Source organism: Bufo gargarizans, chromosome 2 (genome assembly GCF_014858855.1).
Source record: "Bufo gargarizans isolate SCDJY-AF-19 chromosome 2, ASM1485885v1, whole genome shotgun sequence".
NCBI lineage: Eukaryota > Metazoa > Chordata > Amphibia > Anura > Bufonidae > Bufo > Bufo gargarizans.
In genome coordinates, this window is record NC_058081.1 from 539,382,943 (window position 1) to 539,408,514 (window position 25,572).

Consider the following 25,572-nt stretch of genomic DNA (forward strand, 5'->3'; position numbering starts at 1 on the left):
GTCGGTAGCTGTAAGCAGTGAAACACTGCAGTGGGGAAGCAGCAACAGGCCGTGCTGAAGCTAATATGCTTAGGGGACAAACCGCACACCGCCGCAGAGCTGTGGCAGGGGATTAGAGACCAGACTGAGCTGCGGCTCTAGCCACTCAACCTACAACCAGGCATGGTTGTGTCTGATAATTGCCGTAACTTGGTAGTGACTTTGGAGTTTGGCAAGCTCAGTTACATCCCATGCCTAGCCCACATCTTCAACCTTGTGGTTTAGAGGTTTCTCAAAACCTACCCCAATTTTCCTGAGCTACTGGTGAAGGTGCGCTGCGTGTGTGCACATTTCCGCAAGTCATCAAAAGCTTCAGCTGGTCTGTCAGCGCTGCAGCAGTGCTTGAAATTGCCAGCTCACCAGCTGTTGTGCGACATGAGCACGTGCTGGAACTTCACGTTCCACATCTTGCCCAGGATTTGTGAGCATCAGAGGGCAGTAGTGGAATACCAGCTGCAACATGGTTCTTTCCAGTCAGCTTCCGCTATTTACAAGCGAGGATTGGGCATGGATGTCTGACCTCTGTGAGGCTTTAAGAAACTTTGAGGAATCAACACAGATGTTGAGCGGCGATACCGCTATTATCAGCGTAACCATCCTACTTCTGTGTCTACTCAAACACTCGCTGCTCACAATTAAGAATGGCGCTTTGCATGGGGAAGAGGTGGAAATGGGGGAAGAAGACATAACACAGGGTGATAGCCAGACCACACTCAGTTCGTCTTCTCAGCGTGAATTGGACGATGAGGAGGAGGAGGAGGAGGAAGAGCAGGAGAAGGTTGCCTCTGCTACAGAGGGTAGTACCCATGGAAGTTTAATTCCATCTGTTCAGCGTGGGTAGGAGGAAGAGGATGAGGTGATTGAAAGTGATCCTCCTGATGACGACAGCGAAGTCTTGCCTGTTTGTACTCTGGCACACATGGCTAACTTCATGTTAGGCTGCCTTTCCCGTGACCTGCGCATTATACGCATTTTAGACAACACGGATTACTGGTTGTTTACCCTTCTCGACCCCCGCTACAAAGAAAACTTCTCATGTCTCATGCCTTTGGTGGAGAGGACGAGCAAAACAGTGCAATACCTGAAGATCCTTGTTGAAAAATTGCTCCAAAAATTTCCATCTGATAACGCTGGCGGCAGAGTCCGTAATTCCTTATCCAACCGAGGAGGGGACACAAGGGGAACACACAGCAGTTCCAACAGAGGCAGGGCAGCACTCTCCAAAACCTGGGACATTTTCATGACACCCCTCCAGCGCCCTCAACCTCACCCTGATGCGCTGGCCTAGTGTCACAAGGAGGGAAACATTTTTAAAAATGGGGAAGGAGTACATAGCAGACCGTGTCAGCGTACTTAATGATCCCTCAGTGCCTTACAACTAATGGGTGTCCAAGCTAGACACGTGGCACGATCTGGCGCTCTACGCCTTGGAGGTGCTGGCGTGCCCTGCTGCCAGCATTTTGTCTAAGCGGGTATTTAGTGCTGCTGGTGGCATTATAACAGATAAGCGTATCTGCCTGTCAACTGAAAATGCTGACAGGTTGATAAAAATGAACAAGGCCTGGATTGACCATGACTTCTCGACTCCACCAGAGGATAGCTGTTGAACATAGACACTTTAAATGTGTTGTTTATAATGTACTGAATACACTGTATTCCCATGCACCCCTTCCACCACAAACAATGATATATGGTTGAATCCTCCTTTTCTCATCCTTCTTCTCCTCTTCCATCATACCGTATCAACATGCTTATTTGTCGCATATAATGCCCTCGCATCTATGCCCTTCGCATATAAAGTTTTACAGGGTCAGCTCAGCTGCAGGCCCTTGTATATTATTTTTTAAAGGGTCAGCTCACAAGCAGGCCCTCACCTACAATGCTTTACAGGGACAGCTCACCAGCAGGCCCTTGCATATAATGTTTTAAAGGGTCAGCTCACCAGCACGCCCTCACCTACAATGTTTTATAGGGTCAGCTCACCAGCAGGCCCTCGTATATATTTTTTTACAGGGTCAGCTTACTAGCAGGCCAAAGCATATAATGTTTTAGAGGGTTAGCTCACCTGCAGGCCCTTACCTACAATCTTTTACAGGGTCAGCTCAACAGCAGGCTCGCACCTAAAATCTTTTACAGGGTCAGCTCACCTGCAGGCCCGCACCTAAAATCTTTTACAGGGTCAGATCACCTGCACCCTCACCTAACTATACCTAATAGGTCATTTGCGCGCATGCTGCCTTGCTTGGATGTGGTAGCCATAGCTGTTTCTCACGCTCACTCTCTGGAATCGAACCATGATTCCCCATTACCCATAGTCTACATGGTTTGGGCTAAAAATAACATTGAAAATTGTTAAGGCAGACATCTGAATGGATCATCGCCGTCACTGGAACGTGCGATCGGACCCAGGTTATCTAGAGTCACCATAGCGGCAGCAGGCCCTCGCCCAGAATGTTTTAGATGGTCAGATCAGCAGGCCCTTGATACAAATATTTTTGAGGGTCACCAGCAGGCCATCGATCATAACTTTTCAAGGCTGTGTATGATGCCCTCCTTTATGTGTAACAAAGGGTGTATTGGAGTGCAGGTTCCTTGCAATTTTTGGCAGCCGTTTCACATATTGCATAGGCTTTATGAGTGTAGGAGTTCTACTATCTGAACAATTGTACCACATTGTGAATGAGGCCCTCCTTTATGTGATATACAGGTTGTATCGGAGTGCCTATTCCTTGTAACTTTTAGCAGCACTTGCACTTTATATACAAGTAAATATACAGGAAAGAATGTTTCCTAACAATTTTACCTCTAAAATCGATTTTACCTTCGGTTTGGTGGGTATTATTGTCAGTCTGTAAAAGTGGCATATGTACTACTCGGACAATATAATTCCCAGCAGCGAACTGGGAGTCCAAAATGCATCCAGACATCCTCCCCATGCTGTTCCCAAACCATTTTAGTTGTGTTTCCATCAATTTCTGACCTTTTCCTATGAACCAGGCACCCTCCCCACTTCAGAGCAGGGGTGCCTGGTTTAATACTCGGGTTCCCCATTGACTTCCATTGTGCTAGGGTGCTCGGTAGCATCCTGATGTGCTCGGCCCGAGCCCCCGAGCACCCGAGCACTATGGTGCTCGATTATCAACCCTAGTGCTCACCTGTGCAATCACCTGGCAATCCACTTGTTTCCCTGGTCTTTGTTTACAGTTCACCTGCATGTGATTGCTGCAGCCAATCAGTGTCCTCAGCAGTCATGTGTGATACTACTGGTATAACCAATCAGCAATGGGAACCATGATGCTTACAGTAGGGCACATGACAACAGGCCACCGATTAGCTGCAGCTGTCATGTGGTGGCTGCTTATAAACAAAGATCAGTGGGACTACTGAAGTGTCCTATTAGGTCTGTGGAGAATTAGAAAGTTTATTAGTGTTTTTTTGTTGTTAAAGGTCTCTGCATCCACATTCCATTAGGTGTGCATGTTCTGGGTAATAGTCAGTCAGCTAAGTTAGTTTTCCTTTGCACCAATTTTTAGTACCTTGTACCTTGTCCAGCAGTTTTTGGGCTGAACTTACTGGGAGGACTGAAACTCTCAGCAAACCCTGAACTGCAGCCAACAACAACAGTCACAGCTTGCAGACCATGGCTAGCTAAGTCAATAGCCCCCAACACAAGTAACATCAGGATGCCAGGCAGCACACACCTGTCACCTGCGCAACACACTCCACACGCCGCAAGCTTGAAGTTTCCTACCTCTAGGTCTACACGTGTTACAGAAGGAGACCAAAATGAGCTCACCGATTTGACGATTGGCCCAATGAATCCCCTCCCCTTAGCCAATAAAAGTCTAGATTAGAAACCCGCAGGCAGAGATTGGCTGCTGACTGCAATTATGGGGCGGGGGTCAGGCGCGTTGTGATTGGCGGAAAGGAACGTGTGGGGGAAATATAAAGTGACAACCAACCAAGCATCATGGTTGTCATAGGAACTGAACCAACCTGAGCGTGACACGATAACAGATCCTATCGAGGCTTATATAGGGGAGTAAGGATGAAGCCGCCCACACACCTTACTACCTGAACAGAGGAAAAGCAGGGCCCGGGACGGAAGACAAGTGGGCCGCCTCAATGCCCTATGTAACTATTAGTAGGCAGTGATCATAGTACATAATACAGAGGTAGGGGCAGGGCCTTCCATGCGTTCTGGACCCCCCTGCCACAAGCTGTGTGGTCTGCCTATATGGGTGGTATGCCACTGTCTACAGGAAACCAGGCACTGCTCATCATCTGCCCAATACTATCCTCACAATAAAGCATGGTGATAGCATCATCATGCTTTGGGGGCATTTTTCTAAAGCTGGGACAGGGAGACTGGTCAGAGTTGAGGGAAAGCTGAATTGAGCAAATTACACAGAGATATTCTTAATAAAAACCTGATCCAGAGTGCTCAGGATTTCAGACTGCATCACAGGTTTACCTTCCAACAAAGCAATGACTGTAAAAACACAGCCAATACAACACAGGAGTTGCTTAGGGCACAACTCTGTGAAGGTCCTTGAAATTGGCCCCGCCAGAGCCCTCCTTTTTTTACCCAATTAAATATCTCATATACAGTACCTGAAATATATATACCTGAAAATGGCTGTCTATTTATGGTCCCCATCAAATCTTACATAGCTTGAGAGGATCTGCAGAAAAGTATAGCAGAATATCCCCAGATCCTGAGCTTAGCAACATCCCTAGCAACCAATAGGAAAGCAGCCTACCCCTTACTATTTAAGAACTTCCCCAGCAGCCCTGGTATGCAGTATTTTGCAGATCTGAGAGAGACAGCAGTGTCATTACTGTGCTCTCTGCTTTCCTGTGTCATTACATTAGATAGTTAGTTAGTTTTTATATATAATACAGATAGTTAGTGGGGGATAGTCAGTGTAGGTTAGATAGTGATATAGTGTAGCTGATAGTAGTGGTTCTGCTGTCCATACATGCATGCTTACATACATAGTGCTGTATGTATGTATGCTACATACATACATACATACATAGGGCTGTTATGTCACAAGTTCACAACAATACTTAGTGCACCAATCACTAATAAGTAGTCAGACCTGTTAAAATGTTAAATTGCACGTATTGCGCCAAATTATTTGCATCATTAGTGCCGATTTTGCAATCGCGAATATATTGGAGCACTCTGCTTGACAAAGGCCCCAGTGTGTGGGCTGAAATGTCGCCTGGGAATAAACGGGTCATGACCTTTTAGTACATTTTGAGTGCTGACTATTCTTTGGATACATCATGTCTCACGTATCCGTATACTCCTGTATATAATATATATCTGTACACACTGCATCTATTATACCTTGTACCTCACATATCAGTACACTGCTGGGTATACTACATACCTGTGTCCACTGCATCTATTACACTGTATAATAGATGCAGAATATACAGTATGTATATACACTCACCTAAAGAATTATTAGGAGCACCATACTAATACGGTGTTGGACCCCCTTTTGCCTTCGGAACTGCCTTAATTCTACGTGGCATTGATTCAACAAGGTGCTGATAGCATTCTTTAGAAATGTTGGCCCATATTGATAGGATAGCATCTTGCAGTTGATGGAGATTTGAGGGATGCACATCCAGGGCACGAAGCTCCCATTCCACCACATCCAAAAGATGCTCTATTGGATTGAGATCTGGTGACTGTTGGGGCCATTTTAGTACAGTGAACTCATTGTCATGTTCAAGAAACCAATTTGAAATGATTCGAGCTTTGTGACATGGTGCATTATCCTGCTGGAAGTAGCCATCAGAGGATGGGTACATGGGGGTCATGAAGGGATGGACATGGTCAGAAACAATGCTCAGGTAGCCCGTGGCATTTAAATGATGGCCAATTGGCACTAAGGGGCCTAAAGTGTGCCCAGAAAACATCCCCCACACCATTACACCCCCACCACCAGCCTGCACAGTGGTAACAAGGCATGATGGATACATGTTCTCATTCTGTTTATGCCAAATTCGAACTCTACCATTTGAATGTCTCAACAGAAATCGAGACTCATCAGACCAGGCAACATTTTTCCAGTCTTCAACAGTCCAATTTTGGTGAGCTCGTGCAAATTGTAGCCCCTTTTTCCTATTTGTAGTGGAGATGAGTGGTACCCGGTGGGGTCTTCTGCTGTTGTAGCCCATCCGCCTCAAGGTTGTGCGTGTTGTGGCTTCACAAATGCTTTGCTGCATACCTCGGTTGTAACGAGTGGTTATTTCAGTCAACGTTGCTCTTCTATCAACTTGAATCAGTCGGCCCATTCTCCTCTGACCTCTAGCATCAACAAGGCATTTTTGCCCACAGGACTGCCACATATTGGATGTTTTTCCCTTTTCACACCGTTCTTTGTAAACCCTAGAAATGGTTGTGAAAATCCCAGTAACTGAGCAGATTGTGAAATACTCAGACCGGCCTGTCTGGCACCAACAACCATGCCATGCTCAAAATTGCTTAAATAACCTTTCTTTCCCATTCTGACATTCAGTTTGGAGTTCAAGAAATTGTCTTGACCAGGACCACAACCCTACATGCATTGAAGCAACTGCCATGTGATTGGTTGACTAGATAATCGCATTAAAAAGAAATATAACAGTTAGGTGAGTGTGTGTGTGTGTGTGAATATATATATATATATATATATATATATATATATATGTAAATAAAATACTGGGCACTCTCCAAATACATGTACCTCACAGTTTATTGAATAATATAGGCAAACAATTCATAAAACACACATGTTCTTAAAATAATTAATAAAAATAGATATAGATAAAATACGGGTGAGTTATAGAATATATATCAAGAGCCTTGGGTGATGATGGATTCCAAACAATGGGAATGAAAATGCTCGATGTAAATGTCCATTCAACCTTAATTGTGTTAAAGTCTATGTTGTTAGTGCAGGTATACGGAACCCACAATAATTTTATCCTCCAAACAGAAAAACGAAAATGCAGCTGGTGAATTACAGTGATTGATTATTGCGGCGTCCCGCTGTTACTCACTGTTTAGTTGCTATACAGGATTCTGCTGCTAAGCCAAAGCCTTTAGGAGTTGTAATTCGGATCGGTATTTCATTCGACCCTTTCCCCACACTGTCTCTCAAACGCCGCTCTATAGGTGTGAGCTCCGGCGCTTGTTGTATTCGTCGGTTCCCTTTTCAGCGCTGGATTTTCAGTTTCTGACGAGCGTCATGCGCCCCTCTGGTAAATCTGTGTCAAAGCGCCTCGGGTCTCCGGTTTAGACAGGATTAGCTTGGGGTATATGTAGTCCTTTGGCTGGCGAAATCAATGTCCATAGGGGGGTTCTTTACACCAAACGCGTTTCGGGGTCCTTTGTCATCCCTTCCTCAGTGGTAGTGAGGCCCCCTTCTAACTTTCTTTTTATAATTGTTGGTAATTGGATTATTGGCATCTACTGAAAAGTAATGGAGAAGGTGTGGGTCTGCAGATCTTATACGAATTTGACGGGTAAAGGACTGATGGACCGGTGGAAGTCCGTTACCCGTCAAATTCGTATAAGATCTGCAGACCCACACCTTCTCCATTACTTTTCGAAAATATTATATAATTGGGAAATATTATATATAATATTTTTTATAGACAATATTTAAATAAATACCTTAAGTTTATTATGTATTTTTACAATGGAATGGTAATAATAATATTTTTATTGAATGATTTTGATATGTACACTTTTATTTTATTTTATTTTATTGTATATGATATATGTCTTTTTATAGTATTTATATTTGTAATATTCATTCACTATATATGCATGTAATTCAACAAAAGAAGGAAAATTGATCAAATATCTGGGGTGGGTAGATATATATGGGGAGAAATATCTGTTGCACCAGTAGTGAACACAAACAAAACCGCATGAATGTTGCAAGAAAGAACTAGCGGTTTGTTTTTAGAGTTCAGATGCAACACGATAAAAAGGACATACCTGCAATCATATGTATTAAAATGAACTGCAACAAAGTAAATACATTGAAATGAAATATAGTTTGATTATAACTGATAATGAACACGATCTTTGTGTAGTAAACTAATGGATAAGATCCCCTTTACACACAAAAAATTCAACAGGGTAAATAAAGAGAGAAAATACGGAAAAATTGGCAGTTTGAAATCCACACCAAGTTTTGCAAAGCAAGCCCAAACCACACAGTAGATGCCAATAATCCAATTATCAACAATTATAAAAAGAAAGTTAGAAGGGGGCCTCACTACCACTGAGGAAGGGGTGACAAAGGACCCCGAAACGCGTTTGGTGTAAAGAACCCCCCTATGGACATTGATTTCGCCAGCCAAAGGACATTTACATCGAGCATTTTCATTCCCATTGTTTGGAATCCATCATCACCCAAGGCTCTTGATATATATTCTATAACTCACCCGTATTTTATCTATATCTATTTTTATTAATTATTTTAAGAACATGTGTGTTTTATGAATTGTTTGCCTATATTATTCAATAAACTGTGAGGTACATGTATTTGGAGAGTGCCCAGTATTTTATTTACATACTTTTACTTTTAAAAGGAAGGGTGATTCCTTTTTACTGAGAGCACCTCCTCCACTGTTTGCACCATTCCTGTGCGTCACTTCTTGCACGCTTTTTTCATATATATATATATATATATATATATATATATATTAATTATAGAGCAATGTACTGATATTAGGTACAAGGTATAATAGTGCAGTGTGTACAGATATACGTATGTGGTCAGTTATATATTTTGGTTATAGTGTGAGGTACATGAGCTAATAGTGTTTGTAACTGTCTGCAGTGCTATATATATGATTGAGATATGAGTAAAAATAGGGAATGAGGTGCAAATGAAGACAAAGGAGGAGGACCTCCTCTTACCACTACATTCTAGTCTCAGTGGAGAGCTCATCCTGCAGTTATTCTTCATGCTATTGGGGGTTGAAGGACCTATGATGATGCTCTGTGCAGTTCCTTTACTAGATGTACAGTACCTGTGATGCTGAAGATGATGCCATCACAGGCCCTGGCAGATGCTCCTATCTAACCTGGGAATTACACCATTATTTGTGCAGCGCCTTTACTAGATGTATAGGACTAGCGATGACATCATCATGGGTCATTTAGCTTTCTCCACTGATGATAGGGATAGTATTTTGGAGCTGGATAGTAATGAGTGTAATTAGGGGGCAGAGCCTTTAGTTCACTGTGGGCCCCTTTTCCCCATCGGCCCATAACAGCTGCGTGGTCTGTCTCTATTGGAGGTAAGCAACTGATCTCACCCAGTATTGGAGATGTGAACCAAATCAGCAATATCTCTCACCTTCTTACAGCTGTGCTTGTGCCATGCTAAGACCCAGATGCCGGAGATTATTAATTTTATTTAGCTGCCACATAACAATTAGTGTTGATCACAAATATTCGAATTGCAAATTTTTATCGCAAATATAGGCACTTTGAGAATTCGAGAATATTTAGAATATCGTGATATATATTCGTAATTTCAAATATTCAAGATTTTTAAAAAATCTGTACAAATGATCCTTCCCTGCTTGTAGCTTGTGGGCCAATAAGAAGTCTGCAGTATCTTTGACTTTAGGAGTAGTGTTGATTGCGAATTTCCGTAATGTGAATTTTTATCGCAAATTTTTCAATTGCTGAGTAAGAACATGATTCCTCCCTGCTTCTTGCTTGTGGGACAATGAGTCATTCTAAAATAACTAATAAATAGCACTATATTGAATATATTAGTTTTTTCGAATATTCATAATATTCTAAAACAAGAGTATACTATATAGCAATATAGTGAATAATCTAAAAAATGAATTTAGAGTTGTGTTCTACATTCGTTTTTTTGAATATTCGTTATATTGCTATATATTCTTGTTTTAGAATATTCTGAATATTCGAAAAAACAAATATATTTGTTTTTTAGAATATTCGTAATATTCTAAAACAAGAATATATAGCAGCAATGTAGCGAATATAAAAAAAACTAATTTGCTCTACATTTGTTTTAGTTTTTTCAAATATTCGCTATATTGTTATATATTCTTGTTTTAGAATATTACGAATATTCAAAAAAACTAATATATTCAATATAGTGCTATATATTTATTTTTTAGAATATTCGTAATTTTTCCCATCTAAAGTCATGATTCCTCCCTGCTTAAGTTGCTTGTGGGCCAATTACTTATTGGCCCACAAGCAAGAAGCAGGGAGGAATCACTCGGCAATTGAAAAATGTGTGATAAAAAATTAGCATTATGAACATTTGTATATTCGCATATTACACGATCATTACCTTGCCGATTTTCTGAGTAAAAATTTTTTAGAATATAACGAATATTCAAATTTCCGAATATTCAAGGAATATTCTACAAAAAATTTGCAAAATATCACAAATTTGAATATGACCCCTGCCGCTCATCGCTAATAACAATGTGAAGCTACTAGTGGAATAATGGACTGCAGTGGTGGCAGAAGCACATAAGTCAATATAATAGGGTCGCTCTTTATAGCCCTAGACACTAGAGTATCAGAGTTATAGACTCCTTCTTCACTAGAGTGTGTGTAATAGATGACCTCTTCTTAGCTCCTGGTATTGGACTCATAAGTTCTAGCATAAAAACCTGATCTGGACTAAATCAATTCTCTTGATTACATAGCACTTTGGCAACTCTTTTGAAAAATGCAATGAATGCCCATCTTTATGTAATAATATATACTATGCTGCACTAATCCCAATGATTTTATACTATAAGACTATCCCTTATATTTAAAAATATATAAAAGTATTTATGTAAAGATATGGGTCTACAATAATGCAAAAGTCCAATATTCTAGCACTTGGGTACATGGAAAAATATTTCCCATTTATTCACATTAGTGATTTTTGCTGATACCTTTTGAGCATTTAAACAATTCCCTGAGACTACTGCATTACTAGTCAGTAATGACTGCATTGATTTCAATTATCAATTGTATTGCCAGTTTGGGAAACTACTACCAGCACCTACCCTCTACACAGAGTGCTGCAATTTTTCTCTTTTATCTCATTGTGGAGGCAGCAGTAACCAAGTGCTCTTGAGGATCTTACTGTTTAACCCCTTAGTGACCAAGCCTGTTTGGGCCTTTATGACCAAGCGTTTTTCTTCCTTTTTTCATGGTCTCGTTCCAAGAGCTATAACTTTTTTATTTTTTTTGTCTATATAGCTTTATGGGGGCTTGTTGTTTACGGGACAAGTTGTAGTTTTTAATGGCACCATTTTGGGGTACACATAACTTTCTGATTAACTTTTATTAACTCTTTCTGGGAGGGAGATGGGAGAAAATAGCAATACTGCCACTGCGTTTTTACATTATAAATTTTACGGCGTTCATTTTTCGGTACAAATAACATAATATCTTTATTCTCTGGGTCAGTACGATTACAGTGATACTAAATACTTATAATTTTTTTTACGTTTTACTACTTTTTTCCAATAAAACCCCTTTTATTAACCAAAAAGATGATTTTGCATTGCCACTTCACAAGACCCATAACTTATTTTTTTCTTTTTCTATGGAGTTGTGTGAGGGCTTGATTTTTGAGGGACAACTTGTGTTTTTCATTGGTATCATTATGGAGTAAATGGCGCTTTTTGATCGCTTGTTATTACGTTTTTTCGGTGGAAACTAAGAATAAATTAGAAATTCTGTCTTTTTTTAATTTTTATTTTTTACGGCGTTCACCATAGGGGATAATTTATGTAATATTTATGTAGTCCGGGTCGTTACGGACACGGCAATACCAAACATATGGGGGATATTTTCTTTTTGCAATTTTTTTCATTGAAAAGCGTATTTTCAATGAAAAAAAAAGCATATTTTTTTTATTTTATGGATTTTTTTTATTTAATAAATGTGTATTTTTTTATTTATTTTTTTACTACTTAAAAGTCCCACAAGGGGACTATAATATTCAGTATTTTGATTGCTTTAAAAATGTAATGCATTATCTCTATAAGGCATTACATTTGAATAGCAATGCTATTCAAACCTTGACCAGCAGGCTGCGCCAGAGAGGCACAGCCTGCTGGAGAGAACTGAAGACAGGCTCAGGGCCCTGATCGGAAGTGAGGTAAGCTTCCGAACACATCATCACCCCGCGATCTTATTTTCGGGGTGCTGATGGGAGACAGAGGGAGTCCGCTCCCTCTGTCACCACTTTACATGCAGCGGGCGCCATTGCGCCCGGCATGTAAAGGGTTAAACAGCCCGGATCGGCACTCCTGCCGGTCCGGGCTGTTAGAGCAGGGCCCCGGCTCTCATGTGAGAGCCGGGTCCGTGCTCCCCGCTGCACGGGGGAGCCGTGCAGCGCTTAGACCGGGCCGCCGTAAAAACGCGGCGTCCCAGCCTAAGGCCCCTTAGTGACCGCCGTAAAAACACGTATGGGTGGTCACTAAGGGGTTAAAATGACAGTTAAAGGACCTATCCCATGAATAATGTAAAAAATTAAAATCATACATAATCTAGAATCAGCCCTGTACCTCATATGGATCCAGAGATCTCCCCATTCATTGTTCCAATTCTCTGAGATTTATTTCAAGCTGTCAACTTAGGGGGCATATTCTTTCTCATGGGTATGTCCTTTCTGCTGCACCTGGTGACAGCTGAACTGAGCAAATGTTTCCGTCTCAGTTAGCAGGACAGAGAAAATAGAAAAAGAGCAAACAGCAGGTGGCGCTATGCAAAAGAATTTCATTGAATAACTCAGTAGCTATAATGTATTTTTAATTACATGCAATTACAAGCGTATTCAGATTCAGGTACTGGTTTGATAACTATAGAATATGTTTCCTGGGACAACTCCTTTCAGGTATGATGCATAGTTCAATAAATCAACATAACCAATGTGATAACACTCACCCGGTCTTAAGATTTTGCAGGGCATCTTCTACATGCCGTTGGTTATATTTTATCATGTAGGCATGCATATCTGGGTAATTACTTCTAATGTTCTTCTCAGTGCTCCCATTGGGTACTGTACCAAACTTCAGTGGAGGGTACTGTTCATGAGGTCTCTGAAACTGTGGTCGTAAAAAATGCATACATACAGTCACATTGATGAAATAAAAATAAAAATCTTACACAATTGTCTAAATTTAATTTCTGATAAAAGGAACCATTTATTCACATGCCTCTATATAAGTCATTCTGAAAGTAATATTGCCCAAAATAAATTACTTTATTCGTAGGAATGACATACAATAACCACTTTAAATGATCTAACATCTATACAAGTTTGTAATAAAACCAGGTCAGGAGACATTAACTGGACATAATGTGTACAAGTTAATGGGTGACCAGTGAAGAAAAATAATTAAGGTAATTATGAAAGTGCAGACCTCTATATTAACCCCTTCACGACTGCAATCCGTCTATATACGTGATAGCTGCACATACCCCGTGCAGCTACCACGTGAATAGACGTCATGGCAGTTCTTTAATCCAAGCACTGCAAAGCGCTTGGATTAAAGCTTCTGTCCCTGTCCTGCTGCTGTCATGGACAGCATACAGTTCAGTAATGCCAGCAAGGGACCAATCAGAGTGGCCCCTTGCCGGCAATCGATCTGATTGGTTAGTCTGTGCAGACTAATCAAGTGGATGGCAGCAGTGAAAAAATGCCGGTTTCAGGCTCTAATCTGCGCTCTGCAGATCAGAGCCTGAAATCAGATAGTGTCCTCGTGCCCCCCTGATCTGTGCCCCCCGATCTGTGTGCCTCCAAGCCCCCCCTTGTCCCCGCCTGCCCCTTATGAAGTCCCCCCTGCTCCCATCCACATTAATGCAGCCTGCCCAGTGCCCTGATGTGGTCCGCCTCCTGCCCCCATTTGTGCTGCCCCTCAATGCTGGCCGTACCCCCCCACCCCTCCCTTTTCAAGGCTGCCCCCGATGCCATGCGGTCCCCCTGCTGTGTGTGATGGTGGCGGCTCCATTCCTGAGCTCTATGCTGACACTCTACTGTAACCCCATAGATGCCGCGGCAGTGGCATCCATGCGGTTAATAGAGGGAAGGGGCTCCCTCTCTCCACCATCGGGGCTGCCGCAAAAGCGTCTAGTGTTGACACCTATAGGGCATCTGATTGTATTGTACTTTGCAATGCAAGAGCATTGCAAAGATTGCAAAGTATAGTACAGCCATCAGCCCCACTGGATCTTACAATAAAAATGTAAAAAAATAAAAATAATTGCCCTTTCCTATAAAAAAATAAAAAAAACTACACATATTAGGTATCACCACGTCCGTAACGACCATCTCTATAAATATATCACATGATAGACCCTGTCCGATAAAAACCATAATTTTTTTTTTAAAACTGTGTAAAAAAAGCAATTTTTGTCACCTTACAGCACAAAAAGTGCAACACGAAGTGATCAAAAAGGTGTATATTAAATAAAATGGTACCAATAAAACCATCACCTCATCCCGCAAAAAATGAGTCCCTACATAAGAAAATCATTAAAAAAAACAAAAAACATTGAGACACTAAATCATAATTTCAAATATGCTATTATTGTGTTAAAGGGAAATAAATAAAAAAAGTGTACATATTAGGTATAGCCGCATCCGTAATAACCTGCTCAATAAAAATATCACATGACCTAACCCCTCAGGTAAACACCGTAAAAAAAAGAAACTGTGCCAAAAAAGCCATTTTTGTCACCTTACATCACAAAAAGTGCAACAGCAAGCGATCAAAAAGTCTTATGACCGCCAAAATAATACCAATCAAACCGTCACCTCATCCCTCAAAAACTGATACTCTAAAAAATCACCCAAAATTAAAAAAGCTATGGCTCTCAGACTATGGAGACACTAAAACATAATTTTTTTGGTTTCAGAAATGCTATTATTGTGTAAAACTTAAATAAATAAGAAAATGTATACATATTAGGTATTTCCATGTCTGTAACGATCTGCTCTATAAAACTGTCACATGACCTAACCCCTCAGATAAACGCTGTAAAAATAAATAAATAAAAACTGTTCCAAAACAGCCAATTTTTTGGTCACCTTGCCTCATAAAGTGTAATAATGAATAATCAAAAAATCCGATGTACCCAAAAATCGTACCAATAAAAACCTCAACTCTTTCTGCAAAAATTGATCCCTGCACAAGATGAATGGCAGAAAAATAAAAAACATATGGCGTTCAGAAAAAAAAACTGTGCCAAAACAGCCATTTTTCAGTTACCTTGCATTACCTTGCCTCACCTTGCCTCACCAAAAAACTTAATATAGAGCAATTAAAAATCATATGTACCCCCAAAATAGTACCAATAAAACTTGCACCTTATCCCCTAGTGTCCAAAATGGGGTCACTTTTTGGGAGTTTCTACTGTAAGGGTGCATCAGAAGGGCTTTAAATGGGACATGGCATTTAAAAACAGTTTAGCAAAATCTGTCTTCCAAAAACTATACGGCGTTCCTTTCCTTCTGCGCCCTGCCGTGCGCCCTTACATCAGTTTACGACCACATGTGGGGTGTTTCTGTAAACCGCAGAATCAGGGTAATAAATATTGAGTTTTTGTTTGGCTGTTAACCCTCAACGTGTTAAAGAAAAAAATGTAATAAAATGAAAAATCTGCCAAAAAAGTGAAATTTAGACATTTCCTCTCCATTTTCCATTAATTCTTGTGGAACACCTAAAGGGTTAACAAAGTTTGTAAAATCAGTTTTGAGTAACTTGAGCGGTGTAGTTTCTACAATGGGGTCATTTGTGGGGGGGTTTCCACTATGTAAGCTCCACAAAGTGACTTCAGACCTGAACTGGTCCTTAAAAAGTGGGTTTTGGAAATTTTCTTAAAAATTTTAAGAATTGCTTCTAAACTTCTAAGCTTTCCAACGTCCTAAAAAAAAAAAAAGGCATTTCCAAAATGATGCCAACATAAAGTAGACATATGGGAAATGTTAAGTAATAAATATTTTATTAGGTGAATTTTATTTATTGTGAATTTTTCTAAATTTTTGATAAATTTGGGATTTTTCATGAATAATGGTGAAATATATTGACTCAAATTTATGACTATAATGAAGTACAATGTGTCACGAGAAAACAATCTCAGAATGGCTTGGATAAATAAAAGTGTTCCAAAGCAATTACCACATAAGTGATGCATGTCAGATTTGTACATTTTGACCTGGACACTGGGTCATCAATGACCCTTGGTCATGAAAGGGTTAAAAAGCATTTGCAGAACATGCAAAAATTAGCTTTGACACCTTTCTTTCTTTTATTGTAGTAACATTACTGTGAAGCTAGCCACGCATATGGCTATTGCTCCGAGCCTCTCATAAAACTATTTTATTCCGGCACTATAAACAGGGAAACTGAATAAGGAAAAGGAAATATGTCAGCTTTCTTGGGCATGCAAGTTCCTCGGTTATTCCTCTTGCAAATAAATGAAAAAATGGGCTGCTGTGCACTACAATTCTTCTTGTTCTATAGGGTGTCACCACACAGCCTGACATGTTCAGCTCTGATTAAACAGGGGCAGAGTGCGTACAGATACATCAACTTAACCATATTGTATGTGATAGGATTAAATATTCTAATTGTGAATTTTTATCGCAAATATCGGCACTTCAAGATTTCACGAAGATGCAGAATATAGTGCTATATATTAGTAATTGTGAATATAATATCAAGGCTGCAATATCTTTGTCAGAGCTTATCAACATCTCTAGCAACCGATAGGAAAGTTGTCTACCCCTTTAGAAACTCCCCAGCAACCATTTTCTGCAGTATTTTTGCAGAACTGAGAAAGAGAGAGCAGTGACATTGCTGTGCTCTGTGCTTTCATCTGAATCATACTCCTTATCCAATCACATTAGATGGTTAGATATGCTCATATATATACTACAGATAGTTAGTGGGAGATAGTGTAGGTTAGATAGTGATATAGTGTAGCTGATAGGAATTACTGTTTCTCTGCTGTCCATACATACATGCTACAGACATAGTACTATGATGTCACAACAATACTTAGTGCACCAATCAGTAATATCTACTCAGACCTGATAAAATGTGAAGTTGCATGTATTGCGCAAAAAAAAGGCGCATCATTAGTGCTGATTTGCGCAATCACGAAAATAATGACTGGAGAGCACGAATTCTAGAATTTGCGAATCTATTGCAAATATTATGCGAAAAATTTGTGAAATATTTTTTCTTTTTCTAACCCCCCCTCCTCACAAAATGTAGGGAAAGGCTAACACCTAGGTGTCAATGTCTATATACATTTGTTACTTTTGTATTTTTTTCCAAATGCATATAAAGTTTGAGGGATTGGACCCATGACAGGAATGCTCAATGCTTATGCTTAATATAAACCAAAGAAAGCCAATTTATTGAAGAATGAATTTCCAGATATAACTGTATAGTGTAAAAAAAAAAAAGAAATACAAAATTACTTTTAATCTATTATCTGTGTTCAAAAAGATAATTGACTAGATCTCAGAGTCACATTAAGCTTTACTCAAGTAGATTTCAGAACAGTTCTAATTATAATCTGCAAACAGACAACAGGCTATGTTAGCCAGATGCTATGCTGTCTCACCGGTCCAGGAGTGGAAGTTGAAGGTGTATCTGCAGCATAAGTACTTTGTTTGGGCAGTCTGAATTATATGCAGCTTTATGTTTCATCATGCCACTGTGTATTTCTCGCAAGTGAACACATTTACTGCAGTATAAGAGGGTTGTTTACTCATAAGGACATTGAGAAAAACACCTTGTATTTTCTAAAAAGTCTGAGAAAGGTTCTTATGGAGAGATAATAATGTGGAAAACAGAGCAATTCATATTTTAACCACAGAGAGAGATGTCATAGACTGGTGTAGAATTCAAAAGTATGTGCAAGTAGGATAAAGAAAAAGTTTAAATAAACTTTCACTATACATCAGGGTCTAACATTTATTTATTCTCATACAGCTGACCAGAATATGAGATTTCTAAAGAATTAATTTCATAAAAAACTATCCCCCTTGTCTGGAATGTAAGTTCAGAATTTAAACCCCTCAAATTCATGTGTCTTTAGGAGTTGTGGAGAGAAGGCTTCCAATGCAGTTCATAGCACTGGTGAGGTGAGGTGTTTGGACAAAGTGAACTTGCCACCTTGCTCCAGCAAAAGTATTCTAGTAGCAGTCAGACATACACTCATACTGGGAATTCCAACAAAAAGTTTTATGAGAACATTAATAATATTAAGGCTACAAAACATTGATTATTGGAATCCAACTAGAGAAGAGAGAATTTCTCGAAATTCATTTTATGTCTGATTTGCATAATTTAAAAAAATCTATTCAGATCTGAATCAATTCTACCCAGAGAGAGAATATAGGCCAACTAATGCACTTTTGGAAAGAGACATGCAAACAATTTTTCCTTCCCAAAGGATAAGAAAACTGAGCATATCCCCCATCATATGTAACATAGCTATTTAAAGTCAGTGATCAGTCTTCTAAACAGGTCTTAAAGCATACCTTGGATAATAGGTAATATCCAAAATTAAGCAGCACTACCGTTAGGTTCAAATTGGACAGTCCATGAAGTGGCAGTGCCAGCAGTGTTAGGCCTTAGCCCAGCAGGCCAATGATAATCAAGGATTTTGGAGAAATACTGCAGCACTCCATGTCTTCAATGCAATGTTTCGGCTACAATGAGTCTTTGTTAAGCAGAGTGAAAAGAGTCAGTACTGCAGGATTTCTCACAAATCCTTGTATAAAAGGTAAGATACCATCTCATCTACAAATAGCACTTTCTAGGTGATTAACCTTTATCAGGGTGTAGCAGAAAAAATTTGGTTAGCTATATACCTATGAGTCTTTTGTCAGGGTCTGATAGGTACTCTTTCTCCTTATGGGGACTACAAAGTATGCATGAGACTTGTTGGCCGGGGAATGCTCCTCTGGAAATCTAGGAAAAATGTAGGCAGATTAGCATATGTTACATCTGCTGACATCAGAGAAGCATGGTTTTCTTTTCCTTTTGGAAGGATAGCTAATTTAAGTATATTTACCAGAAATGCAAAGATATGCAAAATAGCATTCCTTCCAAAAGGAAAATAATGCTAAACCTCTCTAATGCCAGCAGATGTAAGATATGCCTAGTTTGCATATGTTTTTTCCCAGAAACCCAGAGAATCATTGCCTAGTCAACAATTCTTCTCACGCAAAGTAGGAGTTCTGCATAAAGAAAAAGGCCCCCCCCCCCGACACTAAAAAAAAAGCCTTCTCAGCTAGCTAAGCTAATTCTTTCTGCTCTGCTTTGATAAAGGGAACTCGCCCAGAGTGAGCTATTTGCTGATGACATGCTGGTTTAGCTATTATCCAAGCTATGCTTTAAGATCTGTTTAAAAGATTAAGCATTGACTTTGAATAGCTATAACTAGATCTTGTGGGAGGATATGCTCAGTTTTCTTTTCCTTTCGGAAAAGAAGGCTGTATTGTCTCTCTAATTCGTTCAAAATTAAACAAATTGGGCTGAAATTCTGAATACATTTGCTAGTCTCTAGATCCAACCACTAATACTCCTGTTAATAACAAGGGTGAAGTGATTTTAGTCCAATTCATAAAACCCTTAGTTCTGTATTGGAATGTTAATATACTGTTGGTATTCTTACAAGCTAAATGATGGCACTGTCATGGTTTACTGACTGTCACTGCTTTGGCTCAGCAGCAGTGTTTGCTTGACATTGGAACCAGGTTGGCATTCCATCCTACTGTGATTCAGGAGCCCTGGGCCAATCACATTTTGTGCCAGGGCTCTAGGATGTCACGCAAATCACATGGAAGTGCATGGTGTTGTCGGCTTGCAATCCTAGACTATGGGGTATTTAGGATAGGCACTTACATTAGCAGCAATTTGTAATCCATTATCCCTATAGTACTGTGCCATCACAGTGAGCAGGTCCAAACCAAAATGTCTTCTATCGCAAATATATTAGTAAGAGAAATTCTGTTGCAGTTTTTATCCAGTGCAAGGTCAGGAGAAGCAATGTGTAGGTGAGAAACCAAAATGAGGCAAGTTCTGTATAGACCACAAAAGTATCTTTATTCCAGCCATTCATCTTTATTATATCATTATGCCACAAAAGTTATCTGTTAAAATAGCATGCTTAAATGTATTCTGGTCAATAGAGCAATAGGATTCCCCTGAGGGCTTGTAGACATGAAACAACCCCTTAATTGATAAAGAGGGTAGATTGTCTTTTCATACGGTCGTTGGAACTGGTAAACTTAAAGTCAGGTCCATAAATATTGGGACATCAATACAATTCTAATTTTTTTGGCTCTATACACCACCACAATGGATTTGAAATGAAACAAACAAGATGTGCTTTAACTGCAGCTTTAATTTGAGGGTATTTACATCCAAGTCAGGTGAACGGTGTAGGAATTACAATAGTTTGCATATGTGCCTCCCACTTGTTAAGGGACCAAAAGTAATAGGACAGAATAATAATCATAAATCAAACTTTCACTTTTTAATACTTGGTTGCAAAACCTTTGCAGTCAATTACAGCCTGAAGTCTGGAACACATAGACATCAACCAGACTCTCGGTTTCATCCCTGGTGATGCTCTGCCAGGCCTCTACTGCAACTGTCTTCAGTTCCTGCTTGTTCTTGGGGCATTTTCCCTTCAGTTTTGTCTTCAGCAAGTGAAATGCAAGCTCAATCGGATTCAGCTCAGGTGATTGACTTGGCCATTGCATAACATTCCACTTCTTTCCCTTAAAAAAAAACAACTCTTTGGTTGCTTTTGCAGTATGCTTTATGTCATTGCCCATCTGCACTGTAAAGCGTCGCCCAATGAGTTCTGAAGCATTTGGCTGAATATGAGCAGATAATATAGCCCAAAACACTTCAGAATTCATCCTGCTGCTTTTGTCAGCAGTCACATCATCAATAAATACAAGAGAACCAGTTCCATTGGCAGCCATACATGCCCACGCCATGACACTACCACCACCATGCCTCACTGATGAGGTGGTATGCTTAGGATCATGAGCAGTTCCTTTCCTTCTCCATACTCTTCTCTTCCCATCATTCTGGTACAAGTTGATCTTGGTCTCATCTGTCCATAGAATGTTGTTCCAGAACTGTGTAGGCTTTTTTAGATGTTGTTTGGCAAACTCTAATCCGGCCTTCCTGTTTTTGAGGCTCACTAATGGTTTACATCTTGTGGTGAACCCTCTGTATTCACTCTGGTGAAGTCTTCTCTTGATTGTTGACTTTGACACACATACACCTACCTCCTGGAGAGTGTTCTTGATCAGTCCAACTGTTGTGAAGGGTGTTTTCTTCACCATGAAAATAGTTCTTGTTGTTTTCTGTGGTCTTCCGGGTATTTTGTTGTTTTTGAGCTCACTGATGCGTCTCTTCTTTTTAAAAATGTTCCAAACAGGTGTTTTGGCCACGCCTAATGTTTTGCTATCTCTCTGATGTTTTTTTTTTTCTCAGCCAAATGATGGCTTGCTTCACTGATAGTGACAGCATTTTGGATCTCATCTTGAGAATTGACGGCAACAGTTTCCAAATGTAAATAGCATGCTTGAAAAAAACTCTGGACCTTTTATCTGCTCATTGTAATTGAGATAATGAGGAAATAACACACACCTGGCCATGGAACAGCGTAGAAGCCAATTGTCCCATTACTTTTGGTCCCTTAACAAGTGGGAGGCACATATGCAAACTGTTGTAATTCCTACACCGTTCACCTGATTTGGATGTAAATACCCTCAAAATAAAGTTGACAGTCTCCAGTTAAATCACATCTTGTTTGTTTCATTTCAAATACATTGTGGTGGTGTATAGAGCCAAAAATGTTAGAATTGTGTCACTGTCCCAATATTTATGGACCTGACTGTATATATTAGCCTTTATATATAATCATCCTCCTTTTTCCTCAAGTGTTTTTTTCTTGTTTGGCCTTGTTTATTTGTAGTTCAGATAAGTGATCGGTATTGGTCTCGGGGGACTTTACCAGTGTTATGGAGCTTATTGATATCTGGAGATATTTATACGGTGATAGAAAGATCTTTTCATGTTATAGTAACCAATATAAAGCTATGTCGAGGATTGACCTCGCACTCGCTAATAGCGATATGATTGATCAAATAAGTAAAATAAACTATGAGGCCCATGACATTTCAGATCATTCTCCGATTTTACTTTTGATTAAGGAAAGAGATCTTAAGAGCTGCTCAAGACCTTTTAGGCTAGGTCTAAACAACGACATGTGTCGCGCGACTATAAGTTGCGCGATACATAGGGCACAACTGCACGGCAACATGTGTCGCGTAACAATTTTTATAATGATAGTCTATGGTGTTGCACTGCGACATGCAAGACTATGTGATTGAGATGCGACAGTTGAAAAATCCATCTCAAATTGATTTTTTTAGACTTTTGCATCACAGTCGCAGCATGTTGCATGTCGCAGTGCGACACCATAGACTATCATTATAAAAATTGCTGCGCGACAATGGTGCGACACAATGTTGCGCGACAAATGTCGTTGTGTAGACCTAGTCTTAGGCTCAACCCTCACTGGATACATATAATAAGTGAACAGGAGTTGATTAGTAAAGATATCTCCCAATTTTGGTGTCAAAACATCGGATACACATATATTCATTTTGTGTGAGAAGCGCTGAAGGCTTTTATTAGGGGACTATATTATAGCAAAATTAAAAAGAAGAGAATTGAGTTTTCAACAAAAAGAGACGTTTTTGGAGGAGAGGATAAAGATGCTTGAGGCGGCCATTGCATTAAAGATTGATGAGCAGACCCAGTTGCAGTTAAAAGATGCTAATGATGAATATAACATTTTTCTTAATGATAAGGCGCAACATAAAATGTTCTTTCAAGGTCAGAGACAATATTGTGACGCAGACAAGCCAGGGAAGTTACTTGCTGCGGTAGTTGCCAATTAAAGAGGCTATAAGAAAATTAGACATCTGAGAACTAGTTTGAGGCAATTAACGAATAATTCTAGTAAGATTATGCTAGAATTCGTAAATCATTTTTCTGTTCTATATCATTCAGAATTAAATGGTAAAGAGAAGAACATATAGGCTTATTTGCGCCACATCGTTATCACCAGGCTGTCCGAACAAGAATCAGACATACTCAACTCCCCTATAGTGATGAGCGGCAGGGGCCATATTCGAATTTGCAATTTTTCACAAATATTTTGTAGAATATTCGTCATATATTTGCGAATTTCAAGAATTCAATTTTTTTTTGAATGCGATAAATCGGCAATGTGAGAAATTGCGTAATGCGAATTTGTAAGGCGAAATACAGGCGTGGGTCACTTTGGCTACATTTTTTCAAGCTGCTATAAGTTTTCTGAGACTGGAGAAAATGGTTGGCATAGCAGAACATTAGAATAGCTTTATATGCAGATAGAGTCAAGTGCTCCAATATATTTTCAATTGCGTTAATCGGCATATTTTTTCGCGCTACGTACAACTTCACATTTTAGTAGGTCTGACTACAGATTACTGATTGGTGCACTAAGTATTGTGAACTTGACATTGCTTCCTTCTCATTGGCCCACAAGCAAGAAGAGGAATCCTGTGTTCAGATGGAAAAAAAATGCTGAATATTCGATATAACGAATATATAGCACTATATTCTAAATATTCGCTAATTCTCGAAGTGGCAATATTCGCGATAAAAATTAGCAATTCCAATATTCGTGCTCAACACTACTCCCCTATTCAATTGAAGGAGATGCAGGAGACATTGTCAGATACAAAAGGTAATTCTATCCCTGGTTTGGATGGCTTACCCTTCAATATTTATCAATCAAAGGGGAGACTACCCCCTTCTTTCAGGGAGGCATCAGTTAAATAAAATTTGAAAAAGGGGAAAGATGGTAGTGACATTGTCTCTTATAGACCTATTTCGCTTTTGAATACGGATTACAAGATCTTGGCCAAATTGTTAGCGAACCGACTCAAGAAAGTAATATCTAGCCTGGTCCATCCCGATCAGACGGGTTTCATTTTGGGATGTCAAATTCAGTCCAACATCCTTAGAGCGTTTTTGAATATACAGATTGGCGGGGAGGACAGGGTGTCTGACAGGGTGGAGTGGTCCTTCCTCTGGTAGAGCATGGACTGGATGAAGTTAGGAAATAAGTTTATAGAGCAAACACAGTTATTATATTCCCAGCCCATTGCTAGAGTTAATATTAATGTGTTAAGTTCCCCAATTATACCATTACAGCGTGGTACCAAACAGGGTTGCCCGCTCTCCCCCCTGCTTTTTGCCGTCTTTATGGAGCCTTTGGCTTGCAAAGTCAGGTCCGACGAGGGGATAGGGGGTTTTGGGGGAAGAGGGGCAACAGACAAAATTAGTCTTTACGCTGACAACGTTTTAATATTCTTGATTGACGGATGGAAAGCAGTGCCTCGTGTTACCCAGATTATAGATGAATTTGGTGGAATACTGTGTAATGAAGTCAGGCGGCACTGCGTACTGGTTGAGGGGTGCTCGGTTTGTGTGGAGGTAATCCCAAAATCAGAAGAATCAAAGAAAACCGGCACTCCCCAAAAAATCTTTGCTGGTGATGGATTTATTGGTCATTCTTCTGAATTTGGTGGAATGTCGGGCTATCAAATTAACTGGTCTAAATCTATTGTACTTTCTTTGAATCACACTGCCCTGAAAAAAGATATCATAGTTTGAGTTTTGTCCCCCCTGGATCATTTAAATTACCTGGGGATTAAAATAGGCCCAAAACTACAAAGCTATAATGAGTTAAATGTTACCCCCATGATCAATAAAGTTAAAGAGAGGATTAGATCTTGGCAGAAGCTTCCCCTTTCACAAGCAGATAGAATTGCATTCGTTCAAATGATAGTGCTCCCATGGATACTGTATGTTGTGGCAGTCTGCCCTATATGGATAGAAGATGCTTTTTTTTTACATGTTGGAAAGACTAGTTAACGATCTGATATGGGGCAGGAAAAGAGTACGTATTAAACAAAAATGTTTATGGTTAGCATATGTTGATGGGGGATTGGCTTTAACCTTCTTTCAGGGATATTACTTATGTGCACAAATACAATGGTGTATGAATAATAGGGAGAATTATCTTGGACAGTACCTTCTTCGCGTCTATAATGGCCCTTTGAAGAATATTTTTTGTATTCTCGAAACCGGGCAATTAGCCGCTGGGAGACTTACTTGTACCATCAGTAAGATGCTACAGAAGGTATGGAAAATGATAAGAGTGCTCTTGCAGGCTTCTCCCATGTTATACTTTACCCCCCTTTGGGATAATAGAAATTTAGGGTAATTTTATATGTTAATTGACAATAAATATTTGATTCAAAGAGGTGTCACTAGAGTTGCACATTTATTTAAGTTAGTTAAGTTTAAGACCTTATTGGAAATTATTCCCGGTACGGACAT

At 39.7% G+C, this 25,572-nt stretch overlaps 1 protein-coding gene across 1 annotated transcript in view; it reads right to left on the minus strand.

Moving 5' to 3' along the window:
* Positions 1-25,572, minus strand: part of GRIN2D (glutamate ionotropic receptor NMDA type subunit 2D) — a 456,113-nt gene that overhangs the window by 79,758 nt on the left and 350,783 nt on the right. Inside the window, exon 10 of the mRNA XM_044277508.1 lies at positions 13,010-13,170. Within this exon, the coding sequence (XP_044133443.1) occupies positions 13,010-13,170 (161 nt within the window). The remainder of the gene's footprint in view (positions 1-13,009; positions 13,171-25,572) is intronic.